The 17,324-nt window shown below is 42.2% G+C and overlaps 1 protein-coding gene across 28 annotated transcripts in view; it reads right to left on the bottom strand.

The window, feature by feature from the left end:
* Positions 1 to 17,324, bottom strand: part of DTNA (dystrobrevin alpha) — a 355,367-nt gene that overhangs the window by 14,498 nt on the left and 323,545 nt on the right. For 19 of the 28 annotated variants that reach the window (XM_032859621.1, XM_032859622.1, XM_032859623.1 and 16 more), the window contains 3 exons: positions 12,232 to 12,328; positions 10,278 to 10,298; positions 1,903 to 2,062 (listed from right to left, as the gene is read on the bottom strand). In XM_032859621.1, coding sequence (XP_032715512.1) covers positions 1,903 to 2,062; positions 10,278 to 10,298; positions 12,232 to 12,328 — 278 coding nt within the window. The remainder of the gene's footprint in view (positions 1 to 1,902; positions 2,063 to 10,277; positions 10,299 to 12,231; positions 12,329 to 17,324) is intronic. The other 9 variants (XM_032859627.1, XM_032859634.1, XM_032859635.1 and 6 more) reach the window with 1 other exon arrangement.

Below are 17,324 nucleotides of genomic sequence, written 5' to 3' on the forward strand. Positions count from 1 at the left end.
CTCTTCCGCTGAATGCCCCAGAGCGTGGGATGGGGTGAGGATTCTTGCCCCTGCTGCGGGACCTGGGCAGAAGGTGTACATCCGGGACTCTGAATTCCAACTTCGACTATGATTTTTCGTGGTGGACAAAGATTACGATGAGGTTTCAGGCACACAAAGGGTTAAATGGGTGTCTGGACTGGCTTGGGTGTGAGGTAGAGATGGAACAGAGGGCTCCATAACATCTTGGAAAAAAAGGGCTCAAGATTCTAAACACCTGACTTGCAGATGAAGTCACAAAGCATGAGTTCTTTATGACCTAAGGGCTGCCTCTAAGCCACGACGGCTCTTCTGGTAATTTCTCTGGAAGTAAGCCTTAATAGGTAAAATAATAAATATATGTAAATTAAAAAGTCAAGAGTCAGATAAAACAATGATAATTGAAAGCTCAATTTGGTTAAAAATGCTGTAAATTTCTTCAAGATGAGATTGAGAGAAAGGACTTTTTTTCTTCTAAAAATTAAAAAAAGTTTATTTTGTATAACATTTTCTTTTTCAGAAGAAAAAGTCCCCTTATGGATCTATTCCTCTCTCGCAGAGTAGACAGTACATCATTCTCTTCCTTTAAAATGTAAGATTTTATCCCCATACGCAATGCATGAATGTCTCTTTCCTCATACTCTTGCAATCTCTGCCTATTATTAAAGTTAATTTTTTTAATCTGCTAAGCGAGAGGTGATATTTGTATTTCTACAACAGTTTGTGAGATTGGACATCCTTTTATATCTTTATTGGCAATTTATAGTGCTTCTTCTGTCCATATCCTTCACCTGTTTCTGTTTCAGGACTGTCTTTTCTTACTGATCTCTACATGCTTTATGTGGCGCTACAATCGTGAAACTCAATTGCCACATACTCTGGAAATGTCTTCCTCAGTCTATTTTTTTTGTCTTTTGACTTTATTTATTTATTTATTTTTGCCTTAAAACTAGTAATCGAATATATCCCCCTTTTCCTTAGATCTCTATGTGAGGACCTGGAAAGATGTTCATGATATACTGCTACCCTAAAGAAAATGCAAACTGCAGACCAAAATACAATGCGTGGTCTTGTTTGAGTGAAAAAGAAGAGTAGGTGTTTGTAAAAATTACGTATAATCATATATAAATGAAAAGCTGAGAAGGACCAAACTGTCTAATAGTTTGGGAATGAGACTGGCAAGGTGAGGGTCCCGTAGGAAGATTTTTTCCTTCTTTTCCGAACTTTCTGTAGGTTTAAAAAGCGATGGCAAGAAAAAGTTTCACAGGGGGTTAACGTATTTCCAAAGGCACAAAACCGCTTGCCTTGCGGACCCTGCCCCTACCCCTGGTGTGTGAATGGAAAACGCAGCAGGTGGGAGAATACGGTTGTATTTATCACTCTTGGGGCTTCTCCACTGACTGTGGAGGCTGAACCCCAGGGCCCCACGTTACAGAGGCCGTGATTTAACGCTGGAGGGCAGCTGTCAAATGATGGAGCGACCGCTTGATAGCCGCGGGGCTCCATCCCACTTCGGCTGGGACAGTTTAACCTCAATCTTGAGTTTGCTTTAACACCAAGAGAAGAAAGCAGGAAATAAGATCTTTCGGAGTTTTAAAATGGATTCCATTTATAAAGTTTCCTGGGATACTGGTGAAAGGATTTCCCTTCTCTTAATGCGCACAGACTCCTAAAAAGTGGAGCCGGGCTAGAGAAGCCGAAGGAACGGAAGACGGTGGAGTGAGAAACTGACCCGCCTAAGGAGTTTCCAGACCAGTCGGGACGAGGGCCACGCGGGCCGAGCCGCTCGGTGGCTCTGATGAACTCCACCCGCCCAGCACACCGCGGGGTCCCACTTGCCGCGGAGGGAAGCAGAACGCAGCGACAACCAGTGCCGCCACTTACTTTGCGCAAACGCCTCCTGAACGTCTCCCCCGACCCCCGTGAGGGAGTCCTGAGGGGTGTGCGACGGGCTGGAGCAGGCGGACGCGGAGCGCACCGGCATGGGGATGGGCCGGCTGATGGTGTGGCTGGGGGAGGAGCGAGGAGAACCTGCCCCCTGCGTCTGGAGAGACAAGGCAAGCCATTAACGGGTTTTCCCAAAGCCTCAGGCAAAGGTTAAAAACAGTAACCTTGACGATTCCCCAGCAGGAGGACGCCCGGGGTCATGCAGACGGTAATCCTAAACCTGAGTTGCCAGGGCACATAATTCAGGACCACAGGGCTATAGTCTGGAGTTTGGGTTACATATTGGAAGTTAAGAATATTAGTAGAGGACTGTTCTATAGGACGGGAGATGTGTGCCCGTGGAATGAGGCTACTGGTAAGCGGTGATAATTACAAGGTGTGTCTGTTTCCTCTTTGAGGGAAGTTCCGTGTAGAATAAAAAGACATTTCAGGATAGAGTTTGAAATATAAACTAGGAGACTCTTGGGGATAGATGTGGTTTGTATAATTCCTAAATTTTCAATCTCTCTGTCTTGGCATGATCTTTAGAGGATAATTTATAGGTCAGATCACGCCATGTAATATCGTGCATATTGAGTCTCCAATTAAGGATCAAATGAGGCACAAATTGTTTAATCCCTATTTTGGGGCAAAAGTTCACTTTGTCAAATTGCTCTGTGACTTGATTCAAATGGGGAAGAGAAAAGAACTCTCGCTTTCTAATTTTTGGCTACTTTAGGGATTTTTGGCCACATTTCCTGTAGGGAATGTCCTTCTCTGTGTCTATGAAAAAGCAGTTATTTTAGCAATAAGAACAGCGAGATTTAAAAGTGAGTAAGGAAAAAAAGTAGAAAATAACGAAAAGCCATTTCTGTCTGTACTATAGTCCTAGGCATGAAACCGTTCACACCTTGAATTTCACAGCTTTGTTTCTACAATGAGGTTTCTTGGAAAGCTTTCCCGTGTTATGATAATTAGTCTACGAAGGAAGCCAGTCATGAGTAAGAAAATGCGGTGCGACCCTCATGTGCATTGGGTGTTCACATAAACTCCATTCCAGTCTGTTGGGTCTGGCCAGGGAGACGGAGGACTCTTTCACAGCAAGACCCAGAGACTGACCATCAACGCATTCAGACCCAGGGACATGCCCCATGAGAGCAGTGCTCTGGACTATTCGATTTAGACTTTGCTGTGGGGTCTGCTTGCAGTTAAGACACACAACATCAGATCTGGAAAATGCCATGCTGTTAGCTTTCTGGAGCTCAGCATCACACACAAAAGTCAAATCTATAAATTGAGAAAAATCTAGAATTAGAAACGAGGCAAAAGAGAACAGAGCAGAGCAAAGAACTCATGTGACGCCGATGGGCTGAGAATGCCACTCTTTCACTCTCAACAGTACCTTGAATGGTCTGTCCGGGCCCAGGGAAGAGCATGACCCTTGGCAGCCTGTGGCCCCAGCCTGCTCAAGGACGCGTCTGATTTCCCCCAGCAGACTTTGCCAGCTCAGTCTCATTAACCACGAAACCTCCGCTTCTGAGCTACCGTGGTATCCTCCTGTTCCCCACACCGATAAGAAATGACTTCACTTTTTCGTCGCGCTTTGCCAGGAAAAGGGTTTTCATGTGCCTCCCCATTGATTTCTCTCCACGACCAGCCATACTAGGCATCATTACTCTAAACGTGCAAATGTGGGTCGCAGTGCCCAGAGAGGTAAAGAGGATGGCTGGGGGAGGTTGAGCGGGAGAGCCTGGGCTGGGGTCAGATGCACAGATGCTCTGAGCACAGATGCTCTGGCTACCCTGGAATGCAGGGGCCTGGCTGTGTTTGGGCTACTGAGGGGCCCTCAAAGGAGTTCCTCTGCCCTGAGCCAGGCGGGGCCCCTGGCAGGCTTCTTGCCCTTACCCCTCCTTTTTCCCAAGGACCAGTCACACAGCAGGGAGGAGGGACTGGGATGGGAGGTTGGACAGAGGGGTTCAAGGAAGGAGGCTCCTCTTGGCTACGCAGCTGGGTTACCCCCTCAATTCTGGAGAGCCAGACCCTCTTCTGGGGTAGGAGTTTCCTGATAATAATAATAGTAGTAGTAGTAATAGTAGCAATAATAATAATACAATGGCACTTTTTAATGTAACTTACAGTGGCCAGAGCACTTTTACATACATTGTTTGGTTTCATTCTCTTCATTGTTGGAGCTAGGAATGATAGTTGCTTATATTCGAATAGGAGTTTGCCATCTATAAATTAATTTAACCCCAACTATTTCACTTCATCCTCCTAGCAACTGTATTAAGTATTATATTCCCATTTTTCAGGTTGCCAACTGAGGCTCCATTTTTCAGGTTAGCCAACTGAGGCTCAGAGGTGGTAACGGTTACCCGAAGCCTCCAAGCCAGAGAATGGCAGAAACAAAGAGGATCCCCCTTTCGTCTGCAAGCCTGGGGCTTTCCCACAGCCCCACAGTCGCTTCTGAGGACCAAAGGCATCAGGACCACCCATCGCAGGCTTCACTAACGAGAAAGGTTTAGCAGCCTGAAGCTGAGAAGGTGCAGGGCCTGGCCCCATCCGTGGTGTTGGAGTAGCAGCCTAGGGCTTCTGGCTGGGTTGGAGGATACCTTTCAGTTGCCCGGTTGCGGTAGCGGGGAGAGTGTGAGTGCCCCAGGGGTGGAAGAGCCTGTGGACTGTTTATCAATCACTACAGAAATGCAGGTGCAAATCTCTTATCTGCAAATCTGAAATCCAAAAAACAAAGTACTTTGTTTCATCAGGATTTAAAGCTGTGTATATGCTCCCTGCGCTGCAAGGCCTTTCTAAAGCCCGAGAGGTTCTGACTCCTGGGACCAGTCTGGAGCCAGTGACTTCAGATGTGGGGCTGTTGGTGTGCATTTCAGTATTTTAATGGCTATCCTGGTCCTGCTTGCACCCGTTAGTTGGGCTTTCCAGTACAGGGAGCCCACGGGGCTGCCTGTGCCCCCCACCCCCCCAACCCCCGCCTTGGGCAATAACCTGGTCCTTGGAACCTTCCTGTCTGTAAGTCTCTTACCTCCCCTTCTGCTCATGCCCTGAGCTTTCCCGCTGTGTTTGAGGCATTTCCACTCCCAGTGCTCCCTGCTTTGTACTGCCTGGTCTCCAAAATCAGCTTTCCCCACTTCTTCCTGCCTGCTTCCTTCCTTCAAAGCCCCTATTAGTGGTTCTGTGTTAAGAGACAAATAATTGACTGTAGTTATGTGTTAAGGGAAAAACAATAGACTGAATCTAAATTACACCGCTGTGTGAGTGGCGGAGAGCCACCATCTCCTAAATGAATCTCTAATTGGTGCAATTTCAAGCAGTCTGATTGTGTGAGGACTAAGTGGAGATTCTGTGCTGGAGACACGATTCACTGGCATCTTCCCTGCAACGCCCAACACCCACCGCGTGTCCAGACTCTGGGGAGGGGAGGGCCCTGGCTCCCTGGGGATCATGTCTCTTTGTCTGGACACTGTCCAGTTTGATGCATATCCTGGGGCCTATTGCTGGGAATGCCATCTCTGGCCTTCCTTCCAGCTCTCTCTTTAGGGTCACTAGGAAAGTGCAATCTACTCTTGGCATTGGGGTAGATCAATGGAGATATCACTGGGTTTCATTTTCAGGTGGTGACCCCTGTGGATGGTGGCCTCTGGCCTGGTCGTGAAGTCTGGTTGTCTGCTAACAACTTCAGAAGAGTTAGAGTGCGTAATCTCTGTGAACATCCTTTCCTGGAAATTACTTGATGATTAATGGAGAGAAGATTTAAGGGACAATGGTCCATGCAGATCAATAGAGAGATCTAAAATTCCTGAGAGAACAGTTGATTTATGGAAGAAGGAAAACATACATCATACTTGGCAAATTTAGAATAGCTCGCTTCCTAGCGAATAAATGAAAAATTCATTTCTGCACTCCATCCTCTGAGTCCTCTCAACTTGCTGTTGTATCAATTTTTAAGAAGGCTGACAAAATCCATACATTTTTCTGATTCTTTTCCAGGAAGTATTTTGGTTTCCTCTCAGCACCAGAAAGGAGGGAGGCTTCAGGGAAAGGACCAAATGTGTAATCGCTGAAACAGCTGTTCCTGGAGATGCGGCTGAGCAGATGACCGCGAGACAGTGTTTGGCTATGTTTGACCCTCTTGTCAGCCTTTCGTCCAGTACGCATTCACTGACTATCCTTAAAGGGATTGCTGTGTCCACAGTGCTGTGGGGACACAGATGAGGTGACTTAATTCTGACAGGTCAGGCAGGAGGCATCACTTGACTTGGGTCTTAATAGTGGAGATTTCGGGGCAGAAGAGAGGATGTGTTGCAAGGAGAGAAGAACATTCCAGGCCTTAGCGTGTCATGAACAAGGGAAGGGAAGCGTGAGGGAGCCAGGATGGTGGACGCACTGGTTCATCATGGAGAACGGAGGAGACTGAGGCTGGTGAGGGGTGGTGCCAGGTTTGGGGGTCTCTGATGTCATAAAAGGGGCTAGATTTAATCTGAACTAGAAGGTCATCTCCTCAGGTTTTTAAGTAGAGAAATAATTTTTACTTTCCTAGAATTAATGGACTAACCCCTGATTTTAAAAAAGGTAGTGAGGGGGGTCTGGGTGGCTCAGTGTGTTGAAGCCTCTGCCTTCGGCTCAGGTCATGGTCCCAAGGTCCTGGGATCGAGCCCCGCATCAGGCTCTCTGCTCAGCACAGAGCCTGCTTCTTTCCTCTCTCTCTGCCTGCCTCTCTGTCTACTTGTGATCTGTCTGTCAAATAAATAAATAAAATCTTAAAAAGAAAAAAAATAGGTAGTGAGAGAGAGTGAGAGAGTCTGAGAAGCTATGTTTTGAAGACTAGATGTTAGTCCTAATACCGCAGTTGATTATTTATGAGATGAATTCTGCCCCCTCCAACTCCCCTATTCCACCTGTGACCGCGTCACCCCTCTCCACAGGATACCCACCAGAGAGGATGGGCAAGGAAAGGAAAAGAAGGTGAACTGATGCTGGTAAAACTCATCATTTCTGGCCTGTTCATGTTCCATAGTGTGTTTCGGAGAAGTAGGAGCCTGAGCAACTGGGATTTCCTGAGTTCATAGGGCCTCCAGTTGTAAAGAGAGAAGAAAATGGGGGCAGGAGACAGGATTTGAAATGTTTCACTTTCCTGCTCTGACCAAGACACTTAGTTAACTGGAGGGAGGAGTAGGGAAGGTGTGCTTGTGTATGTGTATGTGTGTAAAATAGGGGTCCAGTTAGAAAAGTTTGCATATTGTTGGACACATGTGTATACATCTATATGCAATTTTATACTAGTATCTGACATGCATATAGTATTTTACAAAGTGCTTTCACATCCATTATCTTTGAAAATCTACACAACAACCCTCTGAGCTGTGTTATTTTCAGTGTGTTTTTAATAGATTCCTGGGAAGTTAGTTGACTTAGTCAAGATCTTATAGGTGTGATAGTAGAGTGGGGACCCCTACAATCAGGTCTAACACGAGTGATCTCTGTACAAAAATTTTTATTGAGACCTTACATTCTGAACTCAAAGGCAGGATATCTGGTTTTAGATTGGGATGTGATATTTGGCACTGGAAGTCTACCAGAAACTGAAACATATTGTCACTGCAATTACACCCCAGCTACCTTCATTACTAAACTTTTTATGAGTGTTCTTTTTATGGTTCCTTCAATAAATCTTAAAGATACACAAAGAAGAAAGAGGGTAGGATAATTTTGATGCAAGTTTTGTAAAAAAAAATTTATTGCTTATGATACCATAATCATCATGTTATATTACAGGCACTATTTTTTTTTTTAATTCATGTTCTCTCCTCAAGGGGAATAAATTCATGCATTACCTCTAACAAGAAACAGTATAAGTAGGAATTATATATACCAGTATAATAAAATACATTGAACCACACAGACTTATGATAAAGCAAGTAGAGGTTATTAAATCAAGCACAATTTGTTGTGCGCAGTGTCTGAAATCTGATTTTACAAAGAGAATGTCCCCAAAGGGGTAAGGCTCATAAATAAAAAAACAGAATTTAGAAGCACACGCCAGACTAAAACCTCTAAATTCTCTCCTTAGATCATGTTATACCAAAGGAAGTCTATACATTTGGATGGCATAAGTTCATTTCCTTGTAGAACTGCCTGCTCCAGATTGGGCCAGTCAGGGTTCTGTCTTTAATTTCAGCTGAAGGTCAGTGTCATAATCAGCCACTTGACATCTGCTGCTGTATTTATCTGTTCCATTACTTAGTGCTCCTCTTCTAAAGCTCTGAGGGAAGACTTCCTTTTTATATTTCATGACAACCAAAATTTTGGTCCCCTGAGAACTGGCATTTCGGTTCTGATAAAACCACCAATTATGTTTTATTTTTCTTTTTTTTTTTTCTCCTTGTCTCCTGGCCAAAAAGCTCCGAGGCACACGCTTGCTGCTTAAGATGAGCATATTGGCGTTATCTTTTCTTTCGTTTCTGATTTTTCTGAATTTATGAAGTAATTTTTGATGACTTTTGTTGCAAACTATCTCGGGTCCTTTTCGAGAAGAGGCTTGAGCGTACAAGCAAATCAAATGAGTCAAGACGAGTAAACGGGTCTCCGCGCCCAGACAGTGCACTGCTGCCATCTGGACGGTGCCCATGAGAACCTCTGCAGCAGGACCCAGCTGAGGGCTGCCTCTCCCAGACTGCTGAGCCGGGGAGGGCTCCGTGGGAGGAACGGGAAGGCAAGGAGGCGGGACACTGCTCTACGTGCTCAGCCTCAGCCAAGCTTTGGCTCTGGGCAGCATATGTTCGTGAACCCACTGGTCCACTAAGCCTTTCCAGAACAGGTAGCCTGGGAAGAGGCAGGAAAGGGATACAGGAGAGACCTTGCTCAAGGGAGGCTGACTGTCTAGAGGAAGACTGCCCTCTCTCTCCACTTGGTGGAAGAAGGTTATAGTTAGCCTTTTTTTTTCCTTTTTCTGTGCACATGCTAAGTCAGAGACAGGAAAGAAAAGAGGCTGTTGCAAAGAGAAGCGGCACAGCAAGGCATTCTTGTCTAGCATGATCTAAGTGTGTTGGAAGTATAACAGCAATACCCCGCGTGTGGCTTTACGGGCAACGGCACAGGCTAAACGTGCCCGTCCTTCACCCAGGGTGACTCTCTCTCTGTCAGATTTGACTCTAGTCAAGTAAATTTTTTTCACAAAATACAAAATAGTGTCATACATTGTCTTTATTGTCTGACATTACAGATTAGTTTTACACTTCCTTTTTTACAGACCGTGGGAATGAAGGGTAAAAATGTGTCCAGCATTTTGCAGACATTCTTTGTTACACACAAACACACACAATGAATAATAGGAAAGAGAATACAGAAGAATAAAAGGTACGCTGAAATCGGACAGGCTGTGGTTCTAATCGATCCCAGGAAATAACGTGAAACTTCCTGCTAACACTAGCAAGAGTACATGCACTTGACATTAAAGCTGCTGTTATTTTGCTTCTAGTTTGTTATTGTTATTTTTTGAGTATGCTACTCCCTCTGCTGGCCCTGGACCTGACCACAGGGTCAGACATAGGGTTCCAGATTAGACTACGGTTACGAGAGTCACGGTGCTCCTGCTTCCGGAGAAGACATATGTAAGGGCCTTGTGAACTCCCAGAGCAGAAAGGTTCTTGGTGATAAGAGAAAGCCTGAAAGTTACCTATTCTTTTGCGATTATTATGAACCAATGGTAGGGATTCTGCTTGCAAGAACTAAACAATGGGCAGTGTTTCTCTTAGGTTGAACACATTTTGGTGACAGGGAAGACAGGGCTTAATACTTATGCAATGAAAAGAGATGCAATTGGCTGACATTTTTATACAAGGAGGTCCCACGCCTTTCCATTAAAATGGATACTGAACTAAATGGTTGACAGCATGAGAGGCTGTAGAGGGTAGCTTGAGTCTGTGGACTTTTCCTAGTGTAACTTTAGTAGCGGTGGTAGGCATCTCTCTCCTAAGAGAAGGGTCTGATCAACAACCCAGAAAAGCATGAGACTCGTTTGAAATGTAGACTGCTGGAGATCTAGAAAGGTTCCAACAAATTACAATTTTTTCCCCTCTTCTAAAAGATCTAATAGCTCTTGTTTTGATGCTGACAGTAGTAATAGTTATAAAAAATGCTAACTTTTGTAGGCGTCCATTCAAGCACTACATTGAAAAGGAAGCAAATTAGTATGATTTTTTTTTCTCTTTCCAAACTGAAGCATGAACATACATTAGAGGCAAAAGCAATGAGAACAACAGCAGGATGGCAGGCCCCTCCACAGTTAGTTAAGACCTGCAGTAGGGAACATAACTTACTCCCTGCTTCAGTTCTTCTTCCTACAGAAAGATTGAATCAATAACAGTTAGATTACCCAGGGTTCCAGCAAGAGCATGTACACAGTGTGAGGGAACGCAAAGGGGAGGGGGAACATCAACATAGCTTTGATGGCCGCCTCTCCTACCTCTGTGACTTTTAGTTCCACATCTCTTTTGGTATTTGAGACAGACCATCTCTTTCCTTCCTGTGTCCATACATCTTTCAACACAGTCTATCCCTCTCTCCTGGTGTTTGTATATACTGATCTGATAGAATGTGCTCGGGTGGGCTAGATGGATGCCAAGATGGCTGGCGGTAAGTGGACTCCTATCCCATCACTATGGTGACAGAAGCTATGGGAATATAAGTGTGGGGGTGGTATTTTCAAGGTTTCCTGTCATTCAGTGAAGGGAAAGATGAGATCGACCCTCTTCATTTGGTATATTTGAAAAGGAAAGCAGAAAGAGCTTTTCTGGATCATCCAGTGAGATAATAGGGCAGAAACAGTAAGATGTTATTAGTTATCTAGTCCTGTCTTCATATGTACAGTACAATAAAAAGTGAGTTCTACACTTTATGGGTCTAATACACTGAAAAGGAGATTTTGTTTAGAGACAATAAAGCATTCCCAACACTGATGGCAAGAAAAGTTGACTAAAGAATTAAAAAAAAAAAAAATTTAAAGAGGGGTGCCTGGGTGGCTCAGTGGGTTGAGACTCTGCCTTTGGCTATCTCATCTCAGGGTCCTGGGATCGAGGCCCGCATCGGGCTCTCTGCTCGGTGGGGAGTCTGCTTCCCACCAACCCCAACCCGCCTGCCTCTGCCTACTTGTGATCTCTGTCTGTCAAATAAATAAAATCTTTTTTAAAAAATTAAAAAAAAAAAAAAGAGCAGAGAAAACAAAAGAAAGAAGTGTCACACTTATACCCGGCCAGGCCACAGGTTTCAGCAAGTATTTGTCAAATAAATAAAAGAAAGAAAGAAAGGAAGAAGGAAGAGAGAAAGAAAAGAGAAAAAAGAAAAGGAAAGAAAAAGAGGAAGGGAGAAACAATAAATTCTGGTGTGTCAGGGATGCCAGAGAACCAGGGACCTAAAGTAGGGACGTCTGTCTCACAGGTGCGCTGCCCCAGGGATCTGGCCTTCCTCACTCCATCAGAAGTTTCAGTTCCTGCCTTTGGCAAGTCCCCTTTCCAGTCCACAGTGGTTCCTGCGTGTCTACATCAGGCAGGCTGACCATATAGCTCTGACTCCTCCACTGAGCTGACTGTGGCCAAGGGGCCATGATTACTCTCGCTGTGACTTGGAATGTGATTTAGTATATACTGAAGAAGGGAATAGAGATATGAAAGGAAGAATGCTACTTCCCGGGGAGAACAACATCATAGTACTCTGCAGAGGACCTCCCTAGGTCATCTCATTAAACCCCTCCCCACAGAGAGCAAATACCTATTTATAGTTTGCATTTGAGACTCACAGAAGTTATGTGACTTGCTGCTAAAGCCACACAGATGAGGTAAAATGTTTCACTGAAATTAACAGTTACTGGTCTTAATAAAACTATAGTCACCCCCAAAATTTCATGGCTGTATCTTCACTTTCTGAGTTAGACATTGGATTCTGTTCACTTTATTTGGAATTACTGAAGCTATTAAACGTAAAATATTCCTAAATAAATCCAGCTTTATTATTTTTAAGGACATAGGAACTGGAAATAAGCCAAGAAGTTGTCCTTTGAAGGTCTTCAGTGGTCTGGTTCCAGGAAATGGATAAGAATGAGACTTGTCATTGACTGCTATCATTTGATGTATCTAAGAAAAGGTCTTAATATCTGGGACTGAAGCCATATTTTGGGGTTAATCACATATAGTCATTGGAAAAATAATTGAACATTATGTATGAAAGATTTTCAGAAATGCCATAGTCAGAGGTCTAGGAAGTATTTAAACTTCTTACCTTTAGTAGCTTCATGAGACCTTCTAACTGGACCATTAGCTCTCTCCGGCTCTCCTGGAGAGCAGACATTCTCTGTTCCAGCTCATCCTTGCGCTGTCTAAGAAAGAAGCAGTTGTCATCAGAACAGCATTTAACCAACTGAGCTGATCACATTTCTTAGTCTTGTGGCAATAGTGGACCACCAGGAAAAGGGCATCTCTGGAACTCTGACATGGTTTCCAAGCAGGAAAATGTTGTCAAATGAACATGAGGTGTACATTTGCTTGTTAGAAGTCATACTAAAATAGAATTAGGATCCTATTTGATATTGCACCCAATACGATTGATTGCAAATCAACCATTTGATGAAATCTTTTCTGAATGCTTACTATGTTCTGGGCCCTGTGCCCTGCCATTGTCTCTCCCTGAGACAACAAACAAAAACCAAACTGTCACTGAAAAGGGTCAATCCCATAGATCCTCCAAATGCAGGGACCCTTTTGTAAATCTCAAAGGAAATACCAATACTTTAGTATTTGGAAATTGGATTTTAAAAGTTAATTTTTCATTTCTTCCATTCTTCGTACACAATGCTGTGTCTTTCAGAGATGAAATATTCAGAGTACAGAGTTTTTATAGTCAATTTAAGTTTTCTGCTTTGGGTTTGACTTTATATAAAGCAAAGTCAGAATAAAGGAGTTCCTACACAATTGTTCTAACTGCAAATAACCTATAAGGTTCATGTTTGTTTAATTTTGTTTGTTTTGCAGAACTTCTATTAAGCTGTCAGCAAGAATGGAAACCACAAAGGACAATCTCTATCATTTATATTGACACTGAGAGTACCAAAAATACCTTTGAAAGAGAGAAAAGAAATGAAACAGTATGGGGAAGAATATTAATGGTTTACGTTTCTGATGTCTATGTATGCTTTTCAAGTCAATTTCAAATCTTTTATTTCATGATCATTAGTGAATAATGCACACAGTTTTTTCCCCTTGCCCCAAAGATTTCTGTCTGGGTTTGAGATGTTGGAACTTATATTTTAAAAATGCGTGGATGCTTTAACCATGGGTTAATGTATGAATGGATATGTCCAGTCTCAATAAGAAGAAGCACAATATTTAGTGGAGCTCGAGCAGAGACTCTGAAATGACAATATAAACCTGACAATATAAAAATGTCACGTTGACATAGGTCAATGACTCATCCAATTGAAAAGGTATTTTGTGGGAGGACAGGTTATGGATATTAATGAAACATTTCTAATTTGTTTTGATACAGACTTTCTCTAATGACTTATGAATTTAAAATTTGTAAACATGTCTCAACTCTTTTTGAATATATTTATATTTTTGGCTTTTATCGCCACTTAAGGCTTTTTCTCAGAGCATTCCTTCCTTTGATTATCTTTACAACTGTCTCTTTTCTGAATCCCAAAGGGCAAGGAACATCATGATTTTATAGACTTTAATGGCATTTTATACTAGTCTTTGTCTTCCAGGGCTACAGCATTCTAATTTTAAAAGTCTTGATCCATTCAAAAATATTCTTCAATGACAAATCCACTGGCTGTTTTATCTTTGACCTTATCTGCACTTCGTGTTCCAAATATACACATGTTAGGGCTTGGTAGAAGGATAGAGAATGTTTCTGATGTATTTCCAGTTCTCTTGTAGATAATGCTCTGTAATTTTTGGATTTTTGGTCATAGGAGCACTTTGTGAAGAGGGTTTCAGTAAAACTCCAATATTGTAGTTAAGAAATACTAAGAAAAGGCATCTAAAAACTACAAGAGAAAGTTAACTGGTATTAATTTAGAATTAATCAGCAATAAAAAAAACTTATTTGTAATTTTTTTATAGTAGTAATCTTTCAAAACATGACATCCACTCTTTCCTTTTTAAAATATCTTATTTATTTATGTATTTGAGAGAGAGCAAGAGAGCCCAGAGGGAGTAGGAGAAGCAGACTCCCCGCTGAGCAGAGAGCCCGAGGCAGGGCTTGATCCTAGGACCCTGAGATCATGACCTAAGTGGAAGGCAGCCACTTAACTGACTGAGCCACCCAGGTGCCCCTGACACTTACTTTTTCATGCATTTGATTAAATTCAATTTTTAAAAAATCACTTAATAATGTCTTTATTTAATCTTCTCTATAAGTATTTATTTAATCTTCTCTATAAGTGGCTACCAAATGTGGGTCTGATTAACACATTTGTAGTGTAGCTTCTATGGTTTCAAGTAGGAACAAGAAAACAAGGACTAAGTAGTAATTTTATTTGCACAGAGCTTAATGTATTACATCTCTAAAGGAATGCCTTTTATTCTGAGATTCTGCCAGATTATTTCTAATTTTGCATTTGTGTTAAAATCTACTTTCTCTTGGGGCATCTGGGTGGCACAGTTGGTTAAGGGTCTGACTCTTGGTTTCAGCTCAGGTCATGATCTTGGGGTCCTCCATCCTGGGATGGAGCCCTGCTTTGGGTTCTGCACTCAGCATGGAGTCTGCTTGAGAGGCTCTCTCTCCCTCCCCTCCTGCCCCTCCTGCTCATGCTGTCTCTCTCTCAAATAAAGAAATAAAATCTTAAAAAAAAGAAAAAAACAACAACCCTACTTTCTCTTAGGACAATGTTGGGATAACAGGCAAAATTTTAATATAGATTGTCTATTAGATAATAAACATCAATATTAACTTGCCTGAATATGATGATGGTGCCATGGTTATATAAGAGAACATCTTTTTACCTAGGAAACATACACAGGAGTACTTAGGGGTAAAGGGTTATGATGTCTGCAACTTACTCTCAAATGACTCATCAAAAATGTGTATGCAGTTGTTGTATATTCACATATAAAGGAAGATAGAGAAGGATGTGGTAAAATGTTTGCAATCTCTAGGTGAAGTACAGAAGGACATTAATTGTGATATTCTGACAACTCTTTCCTAGGTTTAACATGGTTTCAAAGTAAAAAGTTAAAAAATATACTGTCATTCATGAAATGGCTGTGAGAAGAGAAAATGGTAGTTTTAAAGATATATCACTTTGTGGTAAAACAAAAAGAACTTAACTTTATGTTGTTTCCCAAAAATAATGAAAAACTTAAACTGGTCTATTAAATTCAACTCTGGAAACCACAGACTTGCAGCAGAGATTACACTTTCCTCTTTAATTAATAGAACAAAAAAAGTCACCTTATATTAGCAAGTTTTCTTTAAGAATAATCTTATATACATTGAAAATAATGTAATTTGGGGGGTATAAAATAAAATGCTTAGTTTTTTGGCAAGGTAAAGATACAGAAATTATACTTTTTTCCGCTTTGAGATTTGTAATGTGAAGTTAGTTGCTTCACAGTTGTAATAAATGTTTTCTTCATCCTACAAGATGGTATGGTCTTTGCAAACACAGTTGTTATCCATTCATCCCACAGACATCCATTCAGCACTTTTGTTTTAAGATACAGTAAATAAAATGATGAGTAGGCTATGGTTTTTACCCTTGGGTGAAAGAGGAGGAGAAATAAAGTTCAAAATGATGATGGCGAGAATACAATAAAAATACGAAGAAATTGCTATATATGGTAATACCAAAGAAGATCCCAGTTCCAAATGGTGGAGGAAATTTAAGGAGGGCTTGCTAGATAAACTTACAAACTTTCCCTCAAAAACTACCCCACTGTAGAAGTTAAAGTCCTCAGAGACCATATGGAATGTTCCAGACCTTTCTCTGCTTCATTTGTGCCTCTTGATTGTCTGTATTCTTGAAGTTATTAATAAAACTCAGTACTGGAGTAAGATCTCTAATTCATGTGAGTCTAACTCACTGTATTGGCTCAATATGTAACTACCACCTTCAGGGGCTCCTGCTGTAGGATTAACAGCAATATCCTCAAGATGGTCTGTGAGGCCACACAGCATCACCGTCTACTGCTACCTACATCATCAGCTCCATCTCCTACCATACAGCCCCTCCTTCACTGCATTCTAGGCCTATTGATCTTTCAGTTCCTAAAAAAGTGCCAGATTCACTCCTGCCATTTGGACATGGTACATCCAGTTTCTCTCTTCCAGGGGACCCTTCCTCAGCTGTTCCATCCCCTCTGCCACTCCTAATCCCCATTCCCTATGTATCCATCTTTCATACTTCGACTGAAACAATCCTGCTTCATGGTAGACTTTTCTGATCGAAGTGAAGGGTAGGTTTGATCATTGTGTCTCTGTTTAAAAACAAGATTCCTTGTAGCACTTATCTCAGTTTATAATTATCTTCTTACTTGTGCAGTTATTTGATTTCTGTCATTTTCCTACCAGACCACGCATTCTGTGAGACCAGGACAGTATCTTTTTCAAGATAGTGGGCATACTGCATTTTGGAAATATTTGCTGAATGAGCTAAATGAATAATAAAATGAGGAACGATAAATCTGATAACAGTGTGGATGGACCACAGGCCAGCAAGCAACTGAGTGCTAACAGCCCAGCAGGAGATAATTAAGACCCAAGAAGAGGAGACGGAATTCACATGTGCTGTTCACTGTGTGGGATCTTGGGCAAATTATTTGGCTTCTGTGAATCTTCAGTTTCCGTATCTATAAAAAGAGTATAATAATAGTGTCCATCTCCTGGCTTTGTTACAGCAATTACCTGGGATAGTGTTTATAGAGCTTAGTGCATAGGAAGTGTCAGATTAGCCCACAGAAATGCCCATCATTTAATGCCACTTGGTTACCAGATCTGGATTGCAAACCTGGCTCTCAGCTTTTGTGTGGCTAATGTGAAAATGGAAATGTGATTATTTAGAAAGGTCATAGGGCTCTTAAGATAAAAATAAACTATGTGTTCATGAAAAGCAGAGCTCTGTTCCTTTGTCTCCTCACCTGTTGCCCAGCTGAAAGAAATTTCTCCTTTGGTTTCTCAGTAAGAGACCCAGGCAAACTGCAATGGACAAAGGAGATCTCTATCAAAGAGCTCCTATGGTGGCTTCATATGGCCACCCCTCTGGGTGAACTAAGGCCAATGTAACTGGGCAAGAGGACATTGTTTTAGAGTCTGAAATGTCTAAAGAATAAAAGAATACTCAAAGGAGCTCTTTAAGAGAGGGATGTCAGGGT

The sequence above is a fragment of the Lontra canadensis genome, unplaced genomic scaffold, assembly GCF_010015895.1.
Source record: "Lontra canadensis isolate GAN:19392208 unplaced genomic scaffold, GSC_riverotter_1.0 scaffold17, whole genome shotgun sequence".
Classification (NCBI taxonomy): Eukaryota; Metazoa; Chordata; class Mammalia; order Carnivora; family Mustelidae; genus Lontra; species Lontra canadensis.